This window comes from Leucopleurus acutus (assembly GCF_964270905.1).
Source record: "Leucopleurus acutus genome assembly, chromosome: 5".
NCBI lineage: Eukaryota > Metazoa > Chordata > Mammalia > Artiodactyla > Delphinidae > Leucopleurus > Leucopleurus acutus.
The window spans coordinates 128228494-128256167 of NC_139147.1; the positions used below are offsets into that span (position 1 = coordinate 128228494).

General features: G+C 47.9%; 1 protein-coding gene across 2 annotated transcripts in view; it reads right to left on the reverse strand.

Moving 5' to 3' along the window:
• The window catches only part of EPHB1 (EPH receptor B1), a gene marked incomplete at both ends in the record, with an annotated part of 425673 nt that overhangs the window by 113206 nt on the left and 284793 nt on the right, over positions 1-27674 (reverse strand). For both annotated transcript variants that reach the window (XM_082839068.1, XM_082839067.1), the window contains one exon: positions 2306-2641. In XM_082839068.1, coding sequence (XP_082695194.1) covers positions 2306-2641 — 336 coding nt within the window. The remainder of the gene's footprint in view (positions 1-2305; positions 2642-27674) is intronic.

Consider the following 27674-nt stretch of genomic DNA (forward strand, 5'->3'; position numbering starts at 1 on the left):
GCAGAGGTACAGGCTCGAGTGTTTATTTTGAAACTTCTCATCTTTTTAAACAAATATCTGTTTGTGGAAAGTAACTTGCATTCACATGTGGACTCACCAAACAGCACCGTGCTCCTCAGAGCCCCACAGCCCATGGATGAGAAACCACTGGTTAACTTGACCTTTATTTTATAATAACCATATGCCACCAAGAAGCACTTGCAACCTTACCTTGTTGATTGTAAACTTTTCTGACACCCAAATTCCAGAATTTCCAAAGGGAAATCGTAGATTGGACAGTGACAATGGGGCTGGGACTACAAAATCAGGGAAGGTTAAGAATAAAGGGCCCATGAGAGGGCGAACAAAGGGCATGAGAAATGCTCCTGGAGGGCCCAAAGGGTAAGGACAGAAATAAATATTTTGAATATCGGTAACGCAGGGTCCCTTGTAGAAGCCCTGGTCCCTCAGCTCCACGGCAGCCTGAGAAGGTGCAGATGGCAAGACAAGCAGATGGGCAGGTTCGGGAATAGCAGGGGAAGGGAAGGGAGGGGCAGAAATCAAAGCAAACCAATATAAGTGGCAGGTTTGTTCACACATGCTTAGAGAGAGGGAAAAGACAGCCAAGCCCAGCGTAACATGACAGACTGGAAGGATTATTATTCCCAGAAGCTGGGACACTAAAATATTTCAGCCAGTTTTCTGCCTTAAACTCTCCAAGGGAAATACTGCTAACAAAGGCTGCTCATGTTATGTGCTCATCACGATGCAGAAATTACCGTTCTCTTCTCTTTGAGTAAGACGGGCTGTCACAACCTTTGTCTCCATGGCACTGGGGCTGTGGTCACCAGCTGGAGGCTTCCACACTTCCACTCTTATTTTCTCACTACACACGTATGCATGTAAACACGTGACCATACGCATACATACAAACACGCACACACGAACACACACACGCTCACAGCAACAACGCAGCCATCTGGATAGCCATGCTCTCCGACGACACCTTTTTTTCTTCTCAGTTCTGACAGCTTAAACCCAAGAATCATCTGTCATCAAAGATGCCTGGTGTTAAAAGAGGTAGAATGAGTCTCGGGATGGGGAGAGGAGGAGTAGGAAAAGATGGAGAAGAATAGAAGAGGTCAAGAATTGGGGGCTATGTGGAGGGAGAGGGAGCAGAAAGAAATGCTCAGGTCCTGCTATTCCACTAACAAGCTGTCCTTTTAGAATTTGTTGATTGAGAAAAATCCATAATTCCAAGGAAGATCATGGTCCACTGCCCACGACCCCCATCGTTGCCTGTATACGTGACCTTCATGTCCCCTCTGCAGCCTTGCACCTTCCCTTCAAGGGGGAGATTACTCATTTCTCTCTAGCTCCTTTGGTATTTACTGCATGTTTACAGCACACAATCCTTAGCTCTGTACTTTGTGTCTATGTCCTGGAAATTCTTCAGTGATTGAGTTTCACGGGAGGGACGATGGTGTCCGAGTATCATTGTATCCCTCACAGTGTCTAATCCATAGCTTGGCACACAGTAAATGCTGAATAACTGTCTCAATAATTGAGTGAATAAATAAACAAATGAGTGAGTGCATGAATGGACTGGTTAAATGGATATAAAAAGAAATGGATTGTTGCAAGGGGTGTGAAAAGTAATAAAAGGAAAAGGTCAGAAGAGCAAAAGATACAGAAATAAAGAGAAGAGAAGAAAATGTGTTCTGAGCTATGCATGCCACAGGGATGTACCAGCCATCAGGAGTGATCTACTGCCAACTATCTGAAGTCTCTATAACAGTTTAGCATTCATCTGACCAAGTTGTAAAGGAGAACGTACTACTGAATTACATGGGTTTAATTGAAAAATAATCTATGAAGGCAGCACTGACTATCACATGATTTCTGGGAAGTTTCTTTCGCTGGGCTGGCTAATAAAGCCGCACTGGTGTTCTCAAGATCGTGCAGTGTTTCTGCCCATCCGCCCACCGACCCATCCATCCATCTGTCCATCCACCCTTCCAAGGACATTCGTTGAGCCCCAGCTGGTTGCAGAGCACTGGGTCGTACTCTGGCTTGGATGTACATCTTTGCTTTTGAACTGGGCACAAGAAAACCCCTCAGAATCCAGTTCATTCTCAGAGGTGAAACACTACAGCCTTTTCCTCCATGGCCACAAATGCCCATCGCCTAATACTTTCACTCCTGGGAGGAGGTCTGAGGGCAGACAAATGAGATATGTGTGGCCGAAGCTTTGTTCCTGCACAGAAGTGGCAAAGAGCCAGCCCCGCAGACAGACAGACAGGAGCACAGATGCCTGTAGACTTACCAGCTTGGTTTGTGGTGATGTTGACGGAGACGTGCTGTGGGGGGAAGGGACTTTTGCTGGAGACCCCATTGACGGCCTGGATGTCAAAGGTGTAGGGGGTGTGGGCCCACAGGCTGCTGATGGAGACACGGCACTCAGTCAGGCCCAGCTGCCTGGGCACGAACTCTACGTTGTCATCGCAGCGGGAGCAGCTCCGGCGGTCTGCCCGGCATTTCTTACAGATGATGTTGTAGGTGACATCATCCCGCCCACCCGTCTCCCGAGGAGGGTGCCACTCCAAAATGATGGATGTCTCATTGACAATGGATATGACATTGCGGGGACCTGATGGCACACCTATAGGGAGACAACGAAAGGACAGTGAGGTTGGATAGAAGTTTCCCCAGCATCTCTCCATTTGTCTTTGGTGTGTTCCTACTCTCATCACATACACACATCCCTTCTCCTCCCTCAGCCCCAAATCTCCATGCCTCAATCCATTCTGAGAAAAAATGACAGAGATGACAACCTGTCTCCCACTCCCCTTTTAGTCATCCCCACTGGGGTTTTCCTTCTTTGAACCATGTGTGCCAAGGGAGAGGAGGATGGAGGACTTGGGTACAAGCCCTTCTGTTCGAAGGACCAAGCTGCATCCTCCAGGCAACTTTAGTATCAATAATATGTATGTATATTGGACTCTTATTGGATTCCTTGTCTTTTCTTAATTGGTGTAGAGCTCAAGGGTTGAGGGATAGGAGTGACCCCTCATAAGACCCAACATATCCAGGCATCCTGCATAAAATCTCATACAATCTGGGATCTATGTGGTGTGTGCATGGCATTGGGAGTGTTTTTCTGTAGGATGGGCTGCCAGGAGACCTGGAGAGATGAATATACACATTGCACAAGTTTTGGTGCATGAAGTCAGGAAATTCACGCAGCCACCATTTTTGACTCCATGACACTAGAAGAACACAGGGGTTTGTCCCAGACACTCTGCTAGCTACTTTGCATGCATTTAACATGCCCCCCCCACCCCAAGAATGCTATTGGGAGGGTACAATAATTAATTCAATTTTATTGAAAGGGAAAATAATGCTGAGAATGGGGACTGGCTATAGATCATTTGGTCTATGAGAACTAAAATTGGCATGGACACCACATCTGCCTGATTCCAAAGCTCACGTTCTTAGCTATAGCCCTGTGCTGCCTGTTAGTGAAACTATCTTTTCCTACTAAGGGAAGAGCTGGCCTTACTCTGATATGACACTCCAAGAGTTGGCAGTCAAATCTATAAACGGACAACAGGACATTTGAACAGACTGCCTCTCCTACAAATCAGCCTGGCTCACAGGGACTCAAGGAGGGCAGCCTCTTCCCTCTGGAAAGTTCTGCCCATGGCTGCTGGTCACACTCTGGCAAAGGCTGAAATGCCTTGTTGTAAAACTCTAGAAAGCCTGGTCCCTAGTAGGACGGCAAAAATGTTGCCGAATTAATGGCCGGCCGCAGTCCTGAGCATTTGGAGATTAAGTTGGAGAATCTCCTGCCCAAGAACAGAGCAGATCACAGCCTCTGGCTCCCAGGCTGAGCTCTGCTTATCTTCAGTATCCACCTGATGGAAATGGATCCCTCCTGGAAGCACCGCCCCCCCGCAATGGTGGGCCGGCTGGAGTCACTGCTCTGGATAGTAATGCTTTCAGAATTCATGCACGTGACTGTCGCCAGCTGAACGAAGACGTGTAGCGCAATTCATGCTGGAGACAGGAATCAAATGCCAACACACAGAATGAGGGAATAACAACAAGGTCGGGGGGCACCAGGGAAGGATTCTGTGTTGAATCAGTCAACAGCAAGCAGCTAGAGCAGAAAGCAAATATTAAATCGGATTGTATTAAAACATGAAAGAAAATCAGTACTGTACTATATAAAGCCCATTAGGCCTGAGCTAAAGCACGACTTTCATGCATGCTTGTGACAGGGCAGGATTCATGAAGCATTTTTACTAAAGTCTTGCAAATAGTGTCCAAGAATTCCCCACCCATATGCCCAGGGATGAACATCCACCTCTTTGGGAATCAGCACACAACTAGTACTGGGCGGGCAGTTGGGACCACGCTAGGTGGGCTTCTACAGGTCGTGGCCAGCCTCATCTCACACTGCACTAGTCACTAAATGGCCATAACGGCGGGTACCTGTCTTAGACATGTCTGTTTGCTTGCACTGATGACACTCAGACCACAAGCTCCCAGTGGTCAGTGGCATCCCTGCCTGTCTCATTGTTACAGCAGACAGCCCAGCTTCAGCCACAGGCCACTGTTTCGCATGATCATAATAATTACGTTCACCAAGCGCGTGCTCTATGCCAGGCATGGGGTAAATCCTTTAACCATGTTATCTGCTGCATCCTTAGGATATCTTGAGGCTATCACTCAGAAAGCAGCCTTGGGCGGAGGAGCAGAGACAGGTACCGGCAGGGAGAGTGACCACCCACCCCTGCCACCCTTTGGAGACCTCCCCACTTCAGTTACCTCCTCTCTCCGTTGAACTTCAACTTCACCCTCTCCCCTAACTCCACCTTATCCCCTTAAATGTGAATAAGTCATTGCCATTTTTTTTTTTTTTTTTTTTTTGTGGTACGCGGGCCTCTCACTGTTGTGGCCTCTCCCGTTGCGGAGCACAGGCTCCGGATGCGCAGGCCCAGCGGCCATGGCTCACGGGCCCAGCCGCTCCACGGCATGTGGGATCTTCCCAGACCGGGGCACGAACCCACGTCCCCTGCACTGGCAGGCAGACTCTCAACTACTGCGCCACCAGGGAAGCCCAGTCATTGCCATTTTAAAACCAAAATATGGTCACCTGGCGTTTCTTTCTCTATATTACATGTCCTCTATCTACTCTCCAGCCAATCTTTCCCAAAGCGGAGTCACCCTTTTGGGCCTCCCTCTCTCCCTGCTCAGCCAGCTGCAGCCTGGTTGCTCTCCCACTCCACCACCATGCCTGCCTTTTTTGGCAGGGGGGCCCCTACTTGAAAAATCCAGGGAACACAATTCAGTCCTTACCTTCCTGACAACTCCCTGTGTGGTCACCACATGTGGGAGCCCCACACACAGTCTGTCAGCTTTTCTCTTTTCCTCTGATCTTTCCCTTCCTCTGTATCTCCACTGCCTCACAGTGATGAGCCTCGTCAATTTTCCTGCCCTATTGCAAAGACTCCTAACAATTCTTTAACATCACTTTCCATCTCTCCTATCCATTCTCTCCTGCCAGGGTGTAAGTTCCAAACGTACATGGGATCATACTGTTTTCTACTCAAACCCCAATTATTCAAGAGTTCACCCTCCTTTCCAAGTCCTTCAGGTCCCCATGTGGTCTTGCTGCTTTTGATCTCATCTCTGGCCCCTTGGACCTTAACCCTCATATTGTAACGAACAGGAAGATTCCTGTGATGTCCTGTGCACACTAAGCTCTCTTTACTTCCGCCAAGCCTTTGCACTGTGCTTTCTCCTCTGTCTGGAATTCTTTTCCTTCTATCTACTTGAAGAACACCTGCTCACCCTCCAGATCCAGCACATTCCACCAGGAGTCATGCATCTCCGCGCTGGGCTTCCATAAGCCCATTTCTGGATGCCTAACTCAGAATCCACCATTGCACTGTGATGGGCTCTTCTTATATGTCCTCACCATGCTGTGGCCTCCTGGTGAGCAGGGGCTGGTGGCTGGTTAGTCTCCATGATTCTTACGCTCAGCATTTTGCCTGGGAGAGGCCCCATTCCACCAGTCTTCAACCTCTACGCAGTGTGCAAGGCTTCAGGTCACATGTGTGCACCCCTCTCCAGCATGAGACATGATGCCCTGTGGTGGGGCTGAGAGAGGATGCAGCAGCAGGGAGGACCCCACTTGTGCCCCTGAATGGTAGAGGCTTTGGTGAGATAAAGTGGCAGGTAAGGAGCTGCCCCGTCCCTGATCCACTGGTGTCCATGGCAGCTGGGGGAGAACAACCCTGGTCAATACTTTCTCCATGTCTGTTCATTTGCTTCCCACTCAAGAAGAAAAGCAGTGGGTTTCCAAGAAGAATTTTTCAAGTTTATTTAAAAACAGGCTTCATATGAAGCAACCACCCCTCATTCATGGCTGCACTCCAGAGCAAATGCATCTGTGGGGCATGAACAGGGCTCTGTGGGAGCCGTGGTTGCCGAGTCCAAGGCTGCATAAATCTGAATCCTTTCCTTCCAAGGAGCAGGAACAGACATTAAGAGCCTTCCCTGGAGAGCAGACTCAGAGAGCTCGGAGAACCTGCATGGTGCCTGGACTCCCAGCGCATACTTGTGGAAGTGACCCAAGTCTGAGCCACAAACGATGGCTAGAACCCAATTCATTATTCATTTGTTCACTCACTCACTCTTTTAATAAATACTCTTGCACTGTTCTGGGCACTTGGGAAATAGGAAAAAGCAAGCCAGACAAGCTCCTACTCCCATGGAGCTTACATGGAGAGAAAAAACTGACAGGAAAAAAGGAAACACAGAGATAAAGGAGATGGTTCCAGATGAGAATAAGTGTCAGGAAATAAAGCCATCCCCAGGCTCAGATTGCCTCCCCACAATGCTTGCTCCTGTCCCTTTTCCCACGTGGCTTCTTCCAGGCCAGGCAAGCCAGGCCCAGTGTCTGGGCAGCTAAAACAATGATTGTCCTCAAGTTTGTGCTCCATTGTCCTGATGACAAGGATGCATTCCTGCAAGTAGGCAGCCTAGTCTCTCCTGTGCCTGAACAAAGAGTCTAACCAGAGAGCAGATTTGGCCTCCAAATAAATCTCCCTAGAGGAAGTGCTAGGGCCATTTTCTACCCATCAGGGCTGCATCCCCTGGGTTTGGGGCCCTCCCCCTGCAGAGAGCGTTGGGCCAGCACTGGGGTCCCCAGCAACATCCTCAGGAAGGAGGCCAATTGAGACCAGCAAACTAAAACTTTAAAGGGGGAGTGGAGAGGGAGGCCAGAGGGAGAAGAAAATCTGCTTTCTCCGTCCTCAGAAGCCCTCGGGAAGTACACTGGCGGGGCTCAGAGCCAGGGTCTCCTTGTCTAAACTCCCTGCTCTCTCGTCCGTGTCCTCGTTTTTCTTAATTACATACAGACAGGCTTTTTGAAGCCTCTCTGATCTGTTGCCACGGTTACTACTGATGAAAGCTTCCTGATGAAAGGGCTAGGAAAACTCAGTCCTTTTAAAGGATGGGAAAACTGCTGAGCTGTGATCCTCTGTCTGGGTGGAAGGAACAGGGTGGATTCTGGGTCGTAGGGATGGGTCTCCAGGGTCTTCCAGGATGTGCCTGAGAGGTTGGCTCAGACTGCATGGAGCATGGATGGCGTTGGGACTTCAAAGAGTTAAGCAGAAATGATCCTTCTAGAGCCATAGGGCTAGCCCAAGTGTTGTCACATTGAGATAGAATCTCCTGCTTCTTAATGTGCTTTGGGCCAGATGATTTTTTTTTAAAGAATCGAGAGACAGGGTGGGTGGGAGAGAGTAGTTGAGTTTATTTGTAGGCATAAAGCTGGAAATAAGCGCACTCTTGAGTAATCAAAGGGAAAATCGGCTGAAGACAGGGAAGCCCCGGAAGCCAATTTCTTTATTAGGAATCTTAATAAAGCCAACATCCTGGTTTGAGAATTTAGATGTGAATTTCTGGCTGGTCCGAGGTATAGAGCAGGCAGTGTCCAGCTAACTGTGCATTGCTGCTGCCAGGGTCTGTGTCCTTGTACCCCTCCCCATGGGGAGCAGGTGAGGGTGACAATCACAGCGAGGCAATGCTCTCCTGGGAGGCTCCTTGTGCAGGCTGGAATTGAACTGCTCTGCATAAGGCCACAGATGAGGCCATCCCTTTTGTGTGCATGACCCATTGAAGAATCTGATGAGAGCAACGAAGATTTTCCTGAGAAAAATGAACATGTACTTGAACAGATACTTGTTTCCAGAGACTCTGAGAGGTCTCTGAAACCAACCAACAAACCTCCTAAATGTTCACAGCAACAAAGTTAAAAAAATATTCTCTTGTTGGCAAAACTTAGGGATGTGAACTTCTAAGCCTTAATTTTTTCATCTGAAAAATGGTAGTTTTGAGGATTTAATGAGATAGTAAGTCCAAGGAGTTTAGCTATATGGTTGGTACCCAGAAAAACTCAGTTAATGTCAGCTGCTATTATTATTAGTATCATCATTATTGGATGATCTGGTTGACCCACTCGTTGAACTAAGATTAATCTAATTCAGCCACTTGTTCCTTGAGCAGAAACCCTGATGCCCAGACCTATGCTGACATCCATGAAGATAAGAGGAACTCATATGTTTATTAATGAGGCAAGAACCCTTACCTACAGAGTACTGGGAATTGTGGGCACATACAGTTAAGTGTCAAAGCAAGTAGTACAGACACAAAGAGTTACAAACGGATGTTTGAGGAATGATAAGATCAATGAAGAAAAGAATTTTTAGAGATGGTGTCTGGGCATCCTGCCTACAAGATTGGAGTTGTACTTGGGGAGAAACACCTTGAAGGCTTTCTGCTCTAGTCTATACCCTCTGGGACACCTAACCCTTGCAAGCACATCCTAGGTAGAGCCCTAGTCTTGAGTATAGGGCTGTGTCTCCAGAATGGTTCCAGCTCTTTTTACCTCCTGGGCTCAGAACCTCTGTGTACATCTATACATCTGCTTTCTGGCCTTCTAAGAGGCTGTCTGGCTTTGATCAGTATCTGGTCTTTCTTATTCTCCTTCCTCCTGGCAGGGAAACCCCACCTTTATACTCCTACAGCAAACTGTGTTCTCTGTGCAATCTTCCTTTAGGAGAAAGGGTTGAGATAGGATTTGTGAATGAGCCAAAAAGGACATTTGATACTCAAGACTCTTGAATGCAGAAACAGTGTTCTCATGGCTGAGAAGAGTCAAGATTTTAGTTTGGAAATATGTGGTTTGCATATTTTAAAGTGGGCTGAGGATTAAGAAGGGAGAGAAAGGGAGATCAGAAAATAATATCAGGGATAGGGATGGCAAAAAAAAGTGTGTTGTGAGGGGCAAGGAAGACATGTGAGGAGTGGTCCAGGACTGGTTATCAAAAGTGATAGTACTATCAGGACATCTCTTTACTCACTGCTCACTGTGACATAGCTACTTTAAGGAACCATGTCTGAGTGATTGGAAGTCTTCCTAGGGAAGAATAAAGGTCTTTGAGATTTTATAGAGAAATAGATAGGAATCAGGGAGAAGAGGCAGACATGGAAATGGGGGCTATGAAGGTCTGAAGAGGTTTTATATATAGGCAAAGTATGCAGGAAACTAAGTCAGGCTGGTGGTTACGCCTTTGCCCTCAATACAGCATACAGGGCTGAAAGCAGGATGGGCTGGAGGGTAACATAAGCCAAAAAGGGGAAAGTTTGTGAATGTCAGAAAGGCTGTAGAGTTACCAAATAAACATGAGGTCAACTTCATGTTCAGCTGTGGTTCCTTCTTTGGTAACTTGTTTATTGAAAACAATGTCAAAACAAAGAACGTCTCTTTATTCTCTCTGGCTGCCACGTGTAGCTTTGACACTCTTCAGACTAAGTTCAGCTCTCTCTCTCTCTCTCTCCATTTCTCTTGCCCTCCTGAGGCACCAATTCCTCTTCCACCATTCCTTCACTTGCTGTAGACTTCCTGGGAGAGATTCGACAAGAGTGACCACTATGCTAGAGGAAAGGTTTGTGACGTGGTGTGTCGTGCAGGTTCAGCACCTTGGAGAGGTGCATATGAGCCTGAGCACCCCCACTTTCACTGGGGTTCCCTGGATGGCAGTGGGCAGTTCCCAAAGGTTCTCTGTCAGGCACCAATAACACCACAATAACAAGGGTCTTCGACAACAGGGGTTGTAAAGTTTTGTCATTAAGGGGGTGGGGTGTATGACTACTTGCCATATCAGGAAACCAAGAGTAAGTTATCAGGGACCTGGTGGAGAGCAGCGGCATCAAATGAACAGACTGCTGAGGCACCCTCCATTCGATAGTGGAAGCTTGGAGGGGCTTGGGATCTTTGGGAAAAACTGATCAAGGATTATCTATAATTTGTGAGGGATGAGCACCAGACAATTAGAACACTGTTTTGCTCAATATGAAAATGGTAGTGTCTGAAGTCCTGAGGTGTCTTTTCCAAAGAAGGAGCTGTGCTGGGGGCCTGAGGCACAGGACCGGAAAACTGAGTCATGTCTGTCCCTTTGTAAGCTCAGGTACGCCAGTTACTCCTCTCAAAATGTAGGCTGTCCCCCGTGGAGAAAGGAGGAGAGGACATTGAAACCTGGAGCAGTCATGTTGCTTTACTTTTCCTAACTGCCCTCAGATCTCAATGTTCCCAGAGACAACTTTATGTCACCTTTTGAACCAGTTTAAAATGAACCCCAGGGACATAGTCTTCCTGGGGGTAGACACCTGTGCCATCTGCATGGATGTCAGGAGGACAAGGCTTTGATTGGGTGGAACTCGTTTGCTTCATGCCACTGAGTGAGTGAGTAATTTTGGTAGTTTGCCTAGAATAGATTTCTACAAAGATCATCTAAAAGATCAGAGAGATGGCTGTGGTTTCCTTTTCAGTGGAGTTCTAGATGGAATTGTGAATTTCATTTTAACAACAAACCCTCTATGCAAAGTACTATCATAGGCATTTTGTTACATAACTTAATGAAATCTCATTTTCCCAACATCCCATGGTGTAGGAACTATTATCCCCATTTTACATATAAGGAAATTGTAGCTCAGAGCCATTAAATAACTTGCCTAAATCATGTGGTGGGTGAATGCTGGAATCAAGACTTGAGTACAGGCTTGAATGGTTCCAAAGTGCACTCTTAATAACTCTTCCCCCTAGGGTGGAGGCACCTAAGGGTGCAAGGTGCAAGTGTGATGCAAATGTAGCCAGGTGCTGGGGGGTAGGGGGTAGGTCCCTTGTGGAGGCAGGAAGCTCTTGTTCCTGAACCATTTCAGTAGTTTCCCTATAGAAACAGGGCAACCGTGGTTCCAGGGCCTTGCTGAGCACGTCTGAGTCTGTTGCTCTTTAGGGTCTTGGAAACACTGGTCCTGTACTCAGGCAATTCTCCTAATCATAACAGTTAGTAATAAGAAGAAATGACTAGTCAAAACAAGGAGAGACCCCGCTGAGAGGGATTTCAGGAGCATCAAAGAACCCAGTGTTACACATTTCACCAAACACCAATGTTTGTAGAAAATAATTCTTGTTTCTCCTGCTTCTATGGAGCTAATTGCCTGGGAGAGAAGGGGGTGAGTTTCACTTTGTGGGAAAAGAGACAGCCCCTCCACCTGGCCTAAGCCAAAGCCTGAGCATGTAGGTTTCCCCAGGGCTGCAGGAGCCCTTGGAGGATGGCTGAGGGCCCTGCACCCCAAGAGGCAGTGTATCTCAGCAGGAATGGCTGACAGCCATCTTGCGTCACTGTCTGTGTGAGGGAGGGATAGAAGGTGGAATCTTCTATTTGTGGCCCAAAGTGAGGCCAGAGAGAGGGGAGCTTGGACATGACACCCCCTGCAGATTCCTTGGGGACACTTCAAGTCAAGGAAAGCTAGAGGTCATGTCCTCTTAAAGACCTGCCCATCAAGACCTCCTTCCTGGCCCTGAAATGTTGCCTCCAGGGCTTTCAGAAGTGGTGAAAGATCCACTGGACTCACAAAGAAAATCGGGCTGAGTGCCAGGTTTGTGACTTTAGGCAGGTCACTCATGCTCTCTGAGCCTAATCTTTCATGGATTCTTGACTGATCAATCCATCTGTGTTGCTGAGACCCTACAGTGTGCTAAGCCCCGTATGTAAGATTATGGTATGAAAAATTCCCTGGCGTCTACCCTGAGGAGCTCAAAGTCTGCAGGGGAGGTGGGCACATGCACAGCTGTCACACAAGCCACTGACTGACAAGACTGGTGGAGATGCATCCCCGGGCCCTGAGCAGGCCAGGCACCATGCTGCAGGGACATGCAGGGTCCCTGCCTTCTTCCTACTTATGGGAGAATCAAATGGCAGAATATACGTTGAAGCCATAGTGTATCTTAGTATGCTCCACATGCATTAAAGACTATTCAGTATAGTTACCCAGGAATCCCTGCCCATCCATGCACCTTCCAGCAGAGAAAGAGTGACCACGTGCACACCTGTACAGTGAATAAAAGACACTGTCCAGAACATTTGACCTGAAGGCCCTCTGACGACATCTTCCTGCCTAAGGCTTTTGAGGCCCCAGGCAGATCTTCTCTATGGGATCTACCAGGCTTCTACACAGGGCTCCCAGCCCAGACTGGGATTCTTTCTCTGCGGGATTCAGGTAGTCCCTGAGAGAAAGAATCCCCATAGATCATCCTGCTGAAAGATCCATACACTAGGTCACAACCTGCCAGGCAGGCTCTAAGGTGTTTGCTGCCACCAGAGGCAACAGTATAAGCCAGTCAGATTCTTCTTGAAGTCAAAGGACTTTGGGACACACTTGAGTCTTTGGCACAACAGAAGGATAGACCGTTCTTGGGCAGGGTCTCCCACAGAGCAACTTGTTTTGGAATATCATTCTTACTTGATGCAAACTCAAACGCTGAATCACCCCAAACAACTCATTTGATTTAGCATGTCCTGACTCAACCCAGAGCTTGGTAATTTCCCCCAGGCTGGTGCCAGTGTGGAGACTGAGATCAGGAAAGAAATCTAGAACAAGGAAACTGATCCTATGTGTCTTGAGGTACAGTTGGCAGTCACTGGGCCAAGGCCTGTCAAGGATGAGGGTCACACACTTGATGGAAGCTTTGCAGGTAAAGCATCTCAACTCCTCTGAACTCCTCTCGGCACACAGCCTACTCTGAACTCTCAGATACTAGGTACTAAAGAGAGAAGGGCAAGGATCTTCCAAGGTAGTTTTTAAAAGAAAATAACCATCTGGGCCAGACTGGAGAAGCCCCTACGGCAGGCAGGGGTGGTAGCTGGGATAAGGCCTCAAGGCTACTGCAGGATAAGCAGTCCTCTCTCCACCATCCACAGAGAGAGTGTGGTGCCCATAAAGAACTCCTGCATCTCCACAGTTCTTCACAAATGACAAAAAGCCCCTCACCGTGTGGCAGAATTTTTCCAGTTGTCATAATTCTCCATCTTTTTTAGAGGCTGTATAACAGAATGGCATCAAGAAAACAGCTGGGAAGAGACTATGGGTTACATAGTCATGGATTATTCTTTAATTTTCCCTGGAAATACACAGAAGAGTCTCCCAGCACTGCTGTATGTGGTATTAAAAGAGACTTGTACTGTCTTTTTCCAGGTGTACAGAAAAGGCCCAGAATCCAAAGATAACAATTTAAGGTTAAGGGAACAAAAAGAGAAATTGAAAAAGGCAGGTATACCTCCCAGAAAGGTTTGGGTCATCAAAAGCAAGTCCTGATTCTGACACTTCATAGACACACTCATTCTTGGCACGGGAAGGAACCTTGGAGGTCAGAGTGTGTCCCTGGTGATGAATGCCCTCTACAGTCCCTACCTGGTTGGCCAACCTCTGTTTGATTCCTCCAGTGATGGGAAGCTCACTACTCCCACCACCAGGAAGTCATCTGCTAACAATAATCATAACCTCTTTGAAAATACAATGAAAAAAGTTACCTATTCTCAATACCACAAAACCCATAAAATATGTAGAATTAAATCTCACCAGACCTGCGTAACACTTGTATGGAGACAACTATAAAACTACTTAAGGGCACAAAAGAAGACTTGAACACATGCTCCTGGATGAAGAGATGCACATCATAAAGATGATAGTCATCTCCAAAGTAATCTCTCTAGTCAATGCTATCCCAATCCCAATGTAGTAGGATTGATTAATGAGCTGTGCCAAGCTGATTTCAAAGCTAATCTTGAAGATAAAAATGTTTCAGAATTGGCAAGATATTTTGACAATGTACAGACTTGGTTTACCAGTTATTGAAACATACAATAAAGCTACTATCTTTAGAACAGCTTAGAACTGGTGCCAGGAAAGACTAAACAATCAATGGGAAAGAATAAAGATAAGTCTGTACAGTCACTTAGTAGGTAATAAAAGAGTTATCTCACTAACATTTTGGACAATTCAGATGGAGCTCACAGGATGTTAATTTTTTAATATATTTATTTATTTATTTTTGGCTGCGCTGGGTCTTCATTGCTGTGTGTGGACTTTCTCTAGTTGTGGTGAGTGGGGGCTACTCTTCGTTGTGTGCAGGCTTCTCATTGCGGTGGCTTCTCTTGTTGCGGAACACAGGCCCTAGGCACACAGGCTTCAGTAGTTGATGCACGCGGGGTCAGTAGTTGTGGCTCACAGGCTCTAGAGCACAGGCTCAGTAGTTGTGGTGCACGGGCTTAGTTACTCCATGGCATGTGGGATCTTCCCAGACCAGGGCTCAAACACATGTCCCCTGCATTGGCAGGCAGATTCTTAACCACTGCGCCACCAGGGAAGCCCTGGGATGTTATTTTTAATAAGAGAAATAAGAATACCAATATCACATCTTACACAAAAATAAATTTTAGATGGAGGAAGGGGCTAAAAATAAACTCTATATAAAGATTTAAAATAAAATATGAGAGTGTTTTTATACCTCAGAGTGGGGAGGACATATACAAAACCCAGGCAAAAAGTCAAGACACAAATTCTCAAAACCAGAAAGAGAAAGATGGTCAGGTATGAGCTCAAAAATGAAAAACCTCGATAATGCCAACAAATACACTTATAAATAGAGTTAAAAATAAGTACAGGGCTGGGGGGCAAGATGTCACATATAATTAATAGGCATCTAGAAATCAATTTTTAAAAATAGAAAAAGGGCAAATGTTATGAACAGTCAATTCCCAGAAGACAAAATAAATTGGTCAATATATGAAAAACACTAATTTATAATGAGGGAAATACCATCAAAATTACTAGGAGGTCAGTCAAATTGGCAAAAGCCAGAAGTCTTGATAACATCCAGCTGGGCCTGCCAGTGGGGAAGCAAGATGTACACCACTGGTAGGCGTGTCACTTGGTCGAGTCTTCTGGGGAAGCACTTTGGTGGTATTGATTGGCTTTCTGAGTGTATGTGCCCAATAACCCAGCAATTCTATTTCTAGGTGAATTTCCTCCACAAATACAGGTTTATGTGCCCCCAAGGTATGTCTGAGCATTTTCATGGCAGTATTGTTCGTATTAGTGAAACACTGTGTTGGCCCAAATGCCCACCTATGGGGAACTGTATAACACAGCAGAGGTTGCTCTTCCCCTCCCTCCCCCCATCCCCCTGCTCCTCCCTCTGCCATCTCCCCTCCACCACCACACCAACTCTCCTCTCTTCCCCAGTCTCACTGAAGACACATTTCCCAACCACTTCCACAGAGATCACGTGAGGAATCTTGACCAATGAAATGCAATCCTTCACTGTCTCAAGCAGACATCAGCATTACTGTGCTGTCGGGCCAGCTCAGAGGCAACCGTACTCCTTCCTGAGGGATACAGTCCAGCACTGCGGGTAGGGAGCCCTGAACCCATCAGTTCTGGGCAGAAATCGGGCCCTGACACTCTCGAATGTGTGAGCTAGGGTACTAGCCCTGCCGGGCCTCAGTTCTCTCATCTATAAATTAGGAATAACAGAGGTAGCTATCTTATATTCTGTGAGGTTAACTGAGAAACTCCATGTCAGGGGCTTAATCAGCATCAGCTATTATGTTAGGCGCTTATGTTCCTGTTCCAGTCGGTTGTGGCCTGTGTCGGGGAGCACCAGGCACACAGCACTTGGGGTTCACTCGGAAGAGGCCTCTGCCCTAGGCCGTGGTGGTGCACAGCCTTCTCCATGCAGGGGGTACAGGTACGGGCATGGCTAACCTCATCAGAGCTGCCTACAGCCCTGGAAGGACCAGGAAGCCCTTGTCCTTCCACAGTTGACAGGCACTGGCACAAAGCCTGCCCTTTGCTCACAGGGAGAGTGAATTCTCACCTCATAAGCAAGTTCCCCTGTGCTGGCCAGCAAACAGCACCCTCTCTGGAGTAACAGAGTTGCTCTCCACCTCTGCTCACTGAGCACTGGTAGGGCTTGGTGGTGACCATGGCTTTCCATGACCCACCTGCCCCCCTGGCCCCCAATCACCCAACAGAGACAGCCGGCACCAAGGCGCATCTCACTGCACAGCTGTCATGCTGGCCTCACTTCACGCTGCAATGTGGAGCTTCCTTTATTGCCATTTCCAAGATGAACAGAGCTTGTGAGATGAGCCCCAGAGGGGCTGCTCAAAAGGCCACCTTGGGCATCTCTTGGCAAGTCTAAGCCCACAGTCAGGAGAGGCGGGTGGGAAGACACACACCAAGACTACCATTACCCCAACCTTCTCTCTACAGAATGGGGAGGGAGGACAGAGCCACCTCTGTGTCCAAGTGGCTTCTGGCCCTCTACCCATCAACCCCTGAGACAAGCCCTCCTTCTTAATGTGGTTTCAGAGTCAGAGCACCTTGATTGAGTGGGGCAGAGGTGGTCTCTGGCACAAGCTGGAGGGAATCCTGGTCCTTCCACAGTTGACTTCAGACTGCAGCCTGCTCTCTCTCTGCAAAGTCATCCACGATCTTTTACCCATTGGGGAATCCAGACTTTAAACCCACAGCCAACCCCCTGTCATAACAGTTCTCAGTTGTCTGGCTCCAGCTGGACACTTTACAGTCAATTGTGTGGAAAGTTTCTCAGAAGACCAACACAGAGTTTCAAAATAAATTACTCTAAAATGCTATTGTCCTGGGGCTTCCCTGGTGGCGCAGTGGTTGAGAGTCCGCCTGCCGATGCAGGGGACACGGGTTCGTGCCCCAGTCTGGGAAGAACACACATGCCGCGGAACGGCTGGGCCCGTGAGCCATGGCCACTGAGCCTGCGCGTCTGGAGCCTGTGCTCCTCAACAGGAGAGGCCACAGCAGCGAGAGCCCCGCGTACCGGAAAAATAAATAAATTAATTAATTAAATAAAATGCTATTGTCCTGGTCCGATGCCACACATAATTCAGACAGCATGGACATGCCCAGCACTGACTATGAGACTCATTTCTTTCCACTTCACCCAACCTCCCGCACAATTCAGAAGGCATCACCAGTACCTCTTTGTACACTTCCAGTTGGGAGTAGATCACTAATCACTCAGGGGGCTTCACTCTCTTGGACAATGTTCAGAATCTACCCTTAGACTAAGTTGAAAGTGGCTTCCTTCTAAATCTCTGATGAGAGTCAAAGATACCTGGGGCTCTTGGTCTTTGTTACACCCAAGTGAAGCCATCAGGGACATCTGTGGGTCTCTGGCTCTAATTGCCTTGCTGCATTCACATGTTTTAGCCAACTGGGGCATACAGAAGATCACAGTCCTGGGAAAGGGTTGGCTAGTGCCACGTTTCCAATATGGCAGCTGGAGGTCCAGAGAATGAAAACAGGGGTGGAGCCAGTGATTCCACCCAGTGTAATGTAGTTTGAGGGTAGGTTCTGAACTCAGTCCCTGGACAGGGTCAATGATCAGTAACAGAGGGGTGCAGTGGGTCCATATCGGTTCCAGGACTGATTGGCAGTGGTGACTTTGAAAGGTGATTGCAAAGAAGAAACTGGTTGGAGGTCTAGGAGGGAGCCCCAGACCTGACCCCCTCCCCATGGGACTTGGGCTTGGCCTCTGGTGTCAGAACTGGATCAGGATCTGATTCTGGGTTACATGGATGGAAGAAGGCGGACTTGGGGAACCAGGACCTTAGTCACAGCTGGGGACCACCTATGAGGAGCTGGGGACCAAGGTGGTCTGCACATGTAACACACAGATTAGTGATCACATCGTGATGGGGTGGAGATAGGGGTGATGCTGTAAGATTCCCGCCAACCTAGGATGACTCTCCAGAAGCAACTGCCCTAGAATGCCCATTTTCCCCACACTTTTTTTTCTGTTCTTATTTTCGACCGTGCAATTCAGATATGACTCAAACCTTATTCATAACAACCAAAACAAAGACAATTTTTGAGCCCTTACCATACGTCTGACACTGAGTTAGGTATATACATCATCACAACTTGGCACAATAATAAACAGTATCCTCATTTTATGGAAAAGAACAGAGGTTCAGAGAGGTTAAGTAACCATGGCAAAGGAGCCAAGAGTCCAGTCTGGTCTACCTGATCCCAAGAGCAGGGCTCTTACCACCTGGCTATGTTGGGCACCTACCATGTAAGGCCACAGAGGGGATAAAAAATCAGATCAGCATGTCGACAGCTTCCAGTCCAGTGGACAGAGAAAGCCCTACACCTGAATAGATCTGAATAGAATATTCAGAGCGTGCATCTCCTTTCCTGGGGATGAGGTAAGATGCTGGCAGAACAGAGGTTGCACAGCCACCTGCCTCCGACTGTCTCCTCCTTTGAGGAGGAGAATTGGAGCAGAGAAGATTTAAGGACCCTGAGCTACAGCTGCCATCAAATTCCAGCATCCCTCCGAGACCAGCCCCACCTGGGATCAGAGCCTTCAAATTAGACATCAGAGCCATTGCCTGAAGGCCAGCAAGGAACATTCAGGACAACAGAGGGTCCTAGAGCCATGGGGTAGACAGTTTTGTTCCGATTTTCAAAATAGAGAAGAAAGTAGATTAAATAAATAAATTTTACCTCAATTCCCTCCTACTTCTGAAACTTCATAGTTAAATCAGTGCATGGTGAGCCTCGAGGAAACAATGACAAAAACCAGCATGGGTCTCTAAATATGGCCACATGACACTGTTTCTTTTTAAAATGTATGAGCCTTTAGAGAAAAAGAATATAAAGAGTATACCTAGGTTTTAAGAATGGAAACTGAAAAAAGTACACAGATACTTGTGTACTGAAGGAAGAAATGTTAGCAAAATGTTAATTCCAGCGCTTGGATTTTAGCTGCTTTGAAAATAGCACAAAAGTAGGGTAAGCAACTCCAGTAATAGTAGTAAAATAAAATATCTTACTTTCATTGAATGCTTCCTGTTTGAACAATGCCAAACACTGTTCTAAATAGCATTACTCCATTTATACCCTTGACGACACAGTGAGGCAGACACTAATACTATACCCACTTTTTGAATGAGAAAGTAGAGACACATAGCCCTGTCACTTGCCCCTCATCACACAGCTGTCAAACGTCAGAGCAGTGTTTGAACCCAGACACCAGAGCGCACACTCCTAACAATTATGTTAATACTTGTCCATTGAAATCAGTTTTCAAAATGGTCTACACTTGAAAGAGCATGGTGCCCAAATCCACAAGGCAAAATGTCTGAAGTTACATGTGTAAGTGCAGAAAAGGGGAGACCCAAATGGGCAGCATTTCCTGAAGGGACATACAAAAACTTTGAATGTTCAGTGGTCAAAAAGTATGGTCGGAGCCCACGATGCGAGAGGCTGCAACCAAAGTGAACAATCACCGGTATCCCAGTCACAGGAGAAAATCCACCAAGTTTCCACTGGATTTTCGGGAGCGAGGGTCATATGTTTCAATCTGGCTGCCATGTTTTAAGAGTTGTATTGATAAATGTGAGATTCAGAGAAGGCTGCCAGGACACTGGGGTTCAGGAGATCATACGTGTGGGGGAGTAGATAACTTAACCAATGCTTTGCCTACAGTAGGTGATTAAGGAAGGATAAGGAAATTCTTCGTAAGCACTGGAACCACTGGTTCCACCTGCAGGACTCTGGTCCTCAAAGGTGGACCAGTGGTGAGGCTGGGAGGAAGGCAGTGCCTGATCCAAGGTCCAGAAAATCTCTCTTACAGTGATGGGTGATGGGTGCCTAACAGTGGAGTGGAGCTACCCTGCAAAATATATCAGCTGTCCGTCACCACAAATATTCAGAAAACTAAACATGGAATGACTACCTCTCAGGGTTGTTGGAGAGACAAGGCTGGCACTCGGGAGGGGTTTGGGTGGCAGGGCCTAGAAGGCTGCTCAGAGTGTTAATAATCTGTGACTCCAAATGCCCATTAGATGAAATGCTCTTAAGAGGAAACGCTGAAGCAGAAACAGCGGAGCCTGTGCCCGGCTATGAGCTTAAAACTTAGAGCTATAGGATGCCTCCTAAGAGTTATACCCACTTGGGTCTACCAACTGTGAAAAGAAATTGTAGATGATAGGAGTGTGAAAGTCCATGTACACAGGTAGTGCTGACCCTTCTTGAAACAGCACTGACAGTTCTAAATAGCTTTCAGATTGCTGTCACACTCCCTCAATTCTGCATCTACATGTATACACTACCCAGATCCAGGCGCTCCGAGAAGCAGCTTACCCTATGACTCTTGCTTATCTGTGACCCCTGTTGGAATCTCATCTCAAGGAACACACAGATTACCTCCCCCTCAAAAACACAAATGATGTATTTTTATACGCAGTGTGGATCACAAACCAGGGTAAAATCAAGCAGCACCTTTGCCTATAGAAAGGGGCACATGGTGGACGTTTTACTAAAACCCTGATCAGCAGTGAATGAGTGAAACTAACCTTGACTAAAGCAGCCCTCTGTTAATAGGCTGCAACTCCTAGATGAGGAGGTAAGTGCTTTTGAAAAGGCTGGGTTTTGAAAAGTATTTAAAATCATCCCTAATGTGAAGGCATGTGGACTAACGAGCAAACAGTCCTCGATTTATAACACTGGATTCCTGTGTCCTGTGGAGTGTTTGTCGCCTTGGGGGACCTTCCTGCCCTACTGGACTGAAGGGCCCCTCCCTGAAGCAGTGGCCCCCAGAGGTCGCCTGAGGGGTGAGGCCCATCACCCATCACCCTGCCCACCTGATCCTCCATCTGAGCTCAGGACAACAGTCCCCACCAGTCACTTTGCTTCTGCTTTAGTTTCCCCCTCAGCTCTCCCTGAGCCCACTCCAGCCAGGTCGTGCTCTATGGTCTCCACTCTCTCTCCCACCACTGCTCCCACCACCCAAGACTGAGAATGAAATGGAAACTGGGCCAGAGAAGATGGGTGGTTCTGAGAACTAGTGAGAGCCTCCCTGAAACACTCAAACACAGACACACACTCACATCACAACATACCCCTCTTCTCTTCATCCTCAGGCATGTATTCATAGCCTCTCTCTCTCTCTCTCTCTCTCTCTCTCTCTCCCCCTCTCTCTGTCTCTGTCTCTCTGTCTCTGTCTCTCCAGCCTGCTACACAAGACATTGACGGGGAGGAGCAGGCCTGTGGTCCCAGTCTGCAGGAATTCACTCAATGGCCTTTCTCCCCAGGAGTCATAAGGCAAAGGACAGAGAAATATGACCTAATTCTAAAGCAACGTTCTCAAACTTTAGCGAGCTTCAGAATCATCTGGAGGTTTTGTTAAAACTCAGATCTCTGCCCTCTCCCCTCCCCACTCCCCATCCCCAGAGTACGTCATCCAGGAGGTCTAGGGAGGGGCTGAGAATTTGTATTCCCACCAAGTTCCCTGGTGACACTGAGGCTGTTCGTCCAAGCAGTGCATCTAAAAACCACTGTTGCAAAGGAAACCATCACTGGCCAACTTGTCAAGCATAAGCCATCAGGACCCAGGACTGGCAGGAGGAGGTTATGATCTGATGTCCTTACAGACTTTTCACAACACCACGAAGGCCATGAGACCTGGCTGCAGAGGACTCCCTTCTTTCTCTGTCATCCCAAGGTTCTTTCCATCTTCTGGGCCCCAGTACCCTCTTCTCCATTCCACCCACCCTACCTGCAAAGACCAGGGTCTGGGCAGTGCCACACTCCTGGGCAGTCCATCCAAGGAGTATGTTCCCTGCATCATAGGGACCACCCTGCTGCCCTGGGGCAGTTGGGATGAAAGAGGGAAACAGCTGCCAGCCCCATAAAGGATGAAACATGAGCTTAAAAGAGAGAAAGGGGGATGGGCAGAGATGGGGGAGGGAAGCTTGGATTCTTATCCTTCTCTGTGGGAGGTACAGATTCAAGAGTGAGAGTAACAGCAAATCCCTATCCCTGCCATGACCATCTACAACATGCTCCTAAGAGCTACCAAACTGTAGCTCTAACTGTGTATGAGGTCGTGGCATTGGAAGCAGAAAGACCTGAGTTTCCATCCTGGGGCTTGCCTGACATCCTGTCATTTAATTCCCACGACCTCCTAATTTGAGTTCCATCATGCCCAGTTCTGCCGATGAGAAGCCCCTGCTCACAGAGGCCGTCCCATGCCCCAGGTCACACACCTTTGGGATCCACACCCAAAGTGCCTGCCTTGCTGCTTAGCTTCCCAGCCACTTCTCTGAGTCAGCAGGGAGGTCAGGGTTGGTCTCTGGGGGACCCTGGAGGGCTGGCCGCCAATGTGCCCCCCATGGGAGGGGATGGCAGGCAGGGCCAGGGGACAAGACAATGATCTCTGGAGCCCCTTTTCACTCCACCTCTATAATCAAAACTGCAGAGGGAAACCCATTGTATTTGAAAAAGAAATAAAGAAACAAGACAAGCACTAGCTTGTCTCTGTGATCCGTCAAAGTTTCTCCCATGTGGATGCAGAAAAAAGGGTTTCTGTGGTCGGAAACATAACAAGGTGATTATTTTTACACCAGTCCTTTTGCATAGTTTTTCACAGACAGCAATTTTATAAGGCATAATTATCTATTTTCACCTGCTCCATAAATTCCTCCTTTCCATTTCTTCCCCCCGTAAATAGAAATTACTTAAAACTGAAGACATGCATTTCAGTGCTTGGTTTCACATTGTCATGCACTTCCTCATATGTTCCTGGCTGCCACCTCTCTCCTGATGTCCCGCCCGTCACGCTTCCAGGGCCATCAGACCCTCCTGTGAAAGAAGCGGGTCTAAGCCTGAGGAGTCACTGAGCCCCTGCTCCCTGAGAACTGAGAGCCCATCTCCTCAGTCGCCACTCCTGCCCAGCTTCTCAGCACATCTCAGTCGTGGAGGAGAGGGCTCAGCAGTGTCTGCAGTTCTCTGATGCTCTATCTGCACCTCCCCCCCTCCTACAGCCCGTCAGCTCCCAGTGGCTGTCACCTTCTGGCTGGTTTTCATCAGGATCTCCAGGCTAAGGTGAATAGTGACTGTGATCTGAGCCACACGATGGATTCTGCTGTGACACGTGGGGCTGGCGTCAAACCTGTACTCTCCCTAAGGACGTCACTTTTATTTTTAGATCTCCTATCATGCTGGAAGCTTCCATATCTGCTGCAATCTTCACACTTTCCAGGGATATAACCAAAGCAAGTTCTACCACTGACTGAGAGTTTACTATGCACCAGGCACTGCGCCAAAGACTCCATAATATGATTTTGCTTAATCCTCATAACAACCAGAAAGGCATACATTATTATGAGGTCATGAGAAGAAAATGACAGAATGTAAAAAAGTTAAGACATTAGCTCAAGGTCACAGAGATGGTAAGAGACAGAGTCAGGATTCAAACTTTTGTCTGTGAAGTGCCAAGCCTACCTTCCCAGTGCTACGTGCAAATCGATGATTCAATACGCTTTCCTAGGACCCACTCAAAGTTGGGGCTGTTTGGGGTGCCAGGACTCCCCAGGGGGCCTCAGGGCCTCTTGCGCAGTGGCCCAGGGAGACAGCAGGAGGAGGAAAGCTGCAACTTCCTCAGCTGAAGCTCAGAAAACCTTCAGGGTCTCAGCTCCCCAGCCTACAACCTCTGCAACCCCTCTGGCAGGTGGGGCTGTACCTTCCCCTTGACGTCTCCCCCTGCCCCCTGTTGTAAGTGGCCCTTTGGTAACTCCTCGTTAAAGCTGGTCCCCACTGTCCACTCTGTGTAGCCTGGCTTCTTTCAGAGGGTTTTGCTAGTGGGGAGGGGTGAGGTCACCTGTGACCTGCCTCTAGCCATCCCCCAAGCTCCCACCTCATCCCATCCATGGCTTAGGTTGTCCCTCTGTCTCTGAGGGCAGCCCTGACATGATGCAGCGTGCACCCTAAACCCTGACATCAGCCTCCCTGTACTCCCTTCCCTCCCTCCAGAGCCTGTCAGGGACAAGGCCTCCTCCTGAACATGAGCACATGAGCACATGGGGCCATGGCTGTACCAGGAGGCAGTCGGCCAGATACTGATGCAACGGATCCAGAATGCCAGGCCTGGCAGAGGTGCAAGGAGGATGAGGAAGGAAGAAGAAGGGAGCTGGGGGTCCAAGACCAGCAGAAATACATCATCACAGACTCATTCTCTGAGTTCCCTAAGGCCCCTCGTCTCACTTCACTTGAAGCCCACACCAGCCCTTTTGACACCTTAGCTTGGGGTGTGCTCAAATCCCTGCTGAATCTATGAACATTGTCAAGGACAAGGCTGGACACACAGGGATGCCAGAGCCTCTCAGAGGTCAAGGAGATGACAGGCTCTCCCAGGAGATTAAAAAGAAAATGAAGAAATGTCCACACAGGCCTACAAAAGTTGTCATGCATTCTAAATGTTTAGATTAATTTAGAATAAATTAACACTTTGAACACAATAAAAAAATACAATGAATATATATGTGCTCATTTCATGAGATTAACATGATTCATTAAAACATTCATTTTTAGCACACTATAGATATTTTTAGCCTTGTAAAAGAGTACATTTTAAATCGTAGGATTCTCTGTAACCTTTTCAATATTGTCAGTGAATGACTCTTGATACAACCTCATTTAAAGACGGTGGCAACAGGTGATACCTGAGGCCTAGGATCTTGGAAGCTTCTGACACTGTGTCCCCTTTCCCTGACACCCATGGGACCTGAACACTGTAGATGCCCGCTGTCCTGTACATTTTAGAACAGACCTCTGCCTGGGTCCTCCCAGCGTCCGACCGGGCCATCACCGTCTCCTGCTTGGATGGACAGAGGGAGGCACTTGCAAAGTGAGCAAGCACCTGGGCCCTTTCTGCCCCCTCCCCCACCCTCTGTCAGATGGCTGGGCCCATGCTGGCCACCTTGCTCCACCTGCAGAACCAACTGGGGCCCAGGCCATGGTGCAGGGCTGTGCCTGACCTCCACAGCTCCAGATATGCTCCTTGTATCTGAAAAATTATTTACTGTGGTGATGTGTGATGCCTTTTTAAGAGAACAGATGGCACCTCCAAATAGAATGCTTTAAAAGGAAAGCCTAATGAGATTATAAAAGCCAACAAATTGACTTTTTCATACAGTACTTCCCTGGCACACAATAAATCAAATATATAATGAGTCTCAATGAAGTAAGAGGTTTATTTACACTTGTTTTGCCTAGCATTGTGCTGCTGCCCAGCCTGGCCTCTGTGTCCTCTCACCCAGTACTGGCCCCTGCTGGCCAGGGCAGGGAGCCAGACAATGTGTCCCTGAGCAGCTCTTGGCCTGACCTTCACAGGCAAGTGTGGCTCTGATTTGGTGATTTCTGGTCTGACCCTAGAGCTCTCCTTTGGGGGGAAAAGAGCACAGGGCTGTGTACAGCATGTGGTGACACCCCCAGGCATGTCCAGCATTCACCCCCACTCTGGGAAAGATGCGGAGATTTTGGTGGGACATAGTGGGTGGGAAGGTGTCCCTAACTCAGAGTTGGCTGGACCAGGACAGGAGAGAAAAGCCTGGGAGGTCTGATTTTAATGAGCTGGACTCAGAATATGGGTAAGCAGCACAGAGTAAGGGTCTGCAATGTGCAGAGTGAAGGCTCTGGGATGTTCCTGTTTATACCAGGAGTCAGTCCTGTTGGTTCAAGCACATCAAGTCAGGTGATAGAAGGTAGATGGGAGATGTCAAGTGAGAGGTAGATGGGAGAGGCGTTGTATAGCAAGGAGCTCCACGTCAGTATTCTGCCTCTGGTTATTGGTCTACCTTCTCTCTAGGTGACCTTGTCCGGGGGCTGGATGCGTTTACAGGGTATGTCTGCTGAACTTCCCTAGGTGGGAAGCTGGGGACCCAGAATTTTATTTGCATGAATTTATCTGCAGAAGGAGCCTGGCCAATCAGAGAGGATCCATGAGCAGAGTAGAGGGGAATGTTTCCAGAAGGGAAGCTGTGAGACCTGGGCTTTGGCAATCATGGGGACTGGTCCTTGGTCTGGACATCCAGGCAGCAGAGATTCAGCATCCTTAAGTGGCTTCTAAAGAAGTACATTAAACAATGCTTCTCAAGCCTACAGAGACACACAGGGGAACCTCCGAAATCAGTAGACGGGATAACACAACAGAAAGACAGGGACTCCAGTCAGCAGAAATGGAATCATTTTTGTTCATACCAACCCAGGGAGGTCTGGGGAAAAATCAGTTTATAAGAGGATGCACTTTTCCTCAGTTCAAATCTATAAGCATTGATTGACCTTAGGACCTCGATCTAGAAGATACTTTCATTCTTCTTTTTTATCCAGCCAAGATTATCTGCAAGGCCAGAATTAAGAAATTATTCTACTTGGAGCTCAGTCATATCTTTTCTGTTCATCAAACTGCAAATAGGCATGAAATGCTCTGTCTGTGCCTTTCTATGATGGGGGTGGGCGGAAGGAGTTTGGTCAAAGGAGGCGAAGGGAAGATTCTTGCTTAGAGGGATCCAGGCAACAGCATCCAACCCAGAAGAAAGTTCTAGCATAATTAGAGGTTAACCTGGAGCACTGACTTCTGAACGCAACAGGAATACTGAGAAGAAAAAGCGTCCCTATTTCAGGGCTGCTACACTTAGGAGAGGAGGAACAAGTTCTTGAAAGTGTTGTGCAGGGAGAGTAGTGCTTCCTGACTCCCCACGATTATGGATCATACAGGAGAAGATTGTGAGGAAATTCTCCCCTCATCCATCCCTCCCCAGGGAGTGGAGTTGCTGCCTCCACTTTGGGCAGGATGACTGCCCTTCCCTCTACAGCAGAGAGTGGGAGAGTGGTGGAGCTCACGCTCTGGACCCAGCCCCTAGAAGTTCTGCCTCAGTGCACACAGGCCAGGACTCTGGTCTTGTCATTTGGCAGAGGCATGGATGCACCACACTAGGCACTGGAAGGGACACAGGGAGATGACTACATGGAGCTGGCACACAAGGACCTTCATTGGGTAACCAGGAAGGCAAGTGCAGAATGATTGGACAAGTAATGAAATCAAGAGAGTTTTGAGGGAGCCTGGTCACAGAGATACAGGAAGCCCAGTGAAAAGAGAGGATATTCTCATCTGTCAAGACCAAGGGGGCTTCTTGGAGGAGGTGACTGGAAGAGTTACTAGGAATTGTTGCAACATCCTGGTGCATCTTGATTTTGCACTCAAAGAACTCTCCAGTTGAGATTTTTTAACCATCTGGTGGGCATAAGTTGTCTTCTTTGGGTGGGAGGAAGGCCCTCCCATCTGAGAGGAGGGGGCCAAGAAAAAAGTCTTGACCCGGTACTACTGAAAGAGGGGCGCTGCTTGCCCAGCGAGGAGCTGTCCGTTTCAGCACCACAGCCAACGTCTCCGCTTT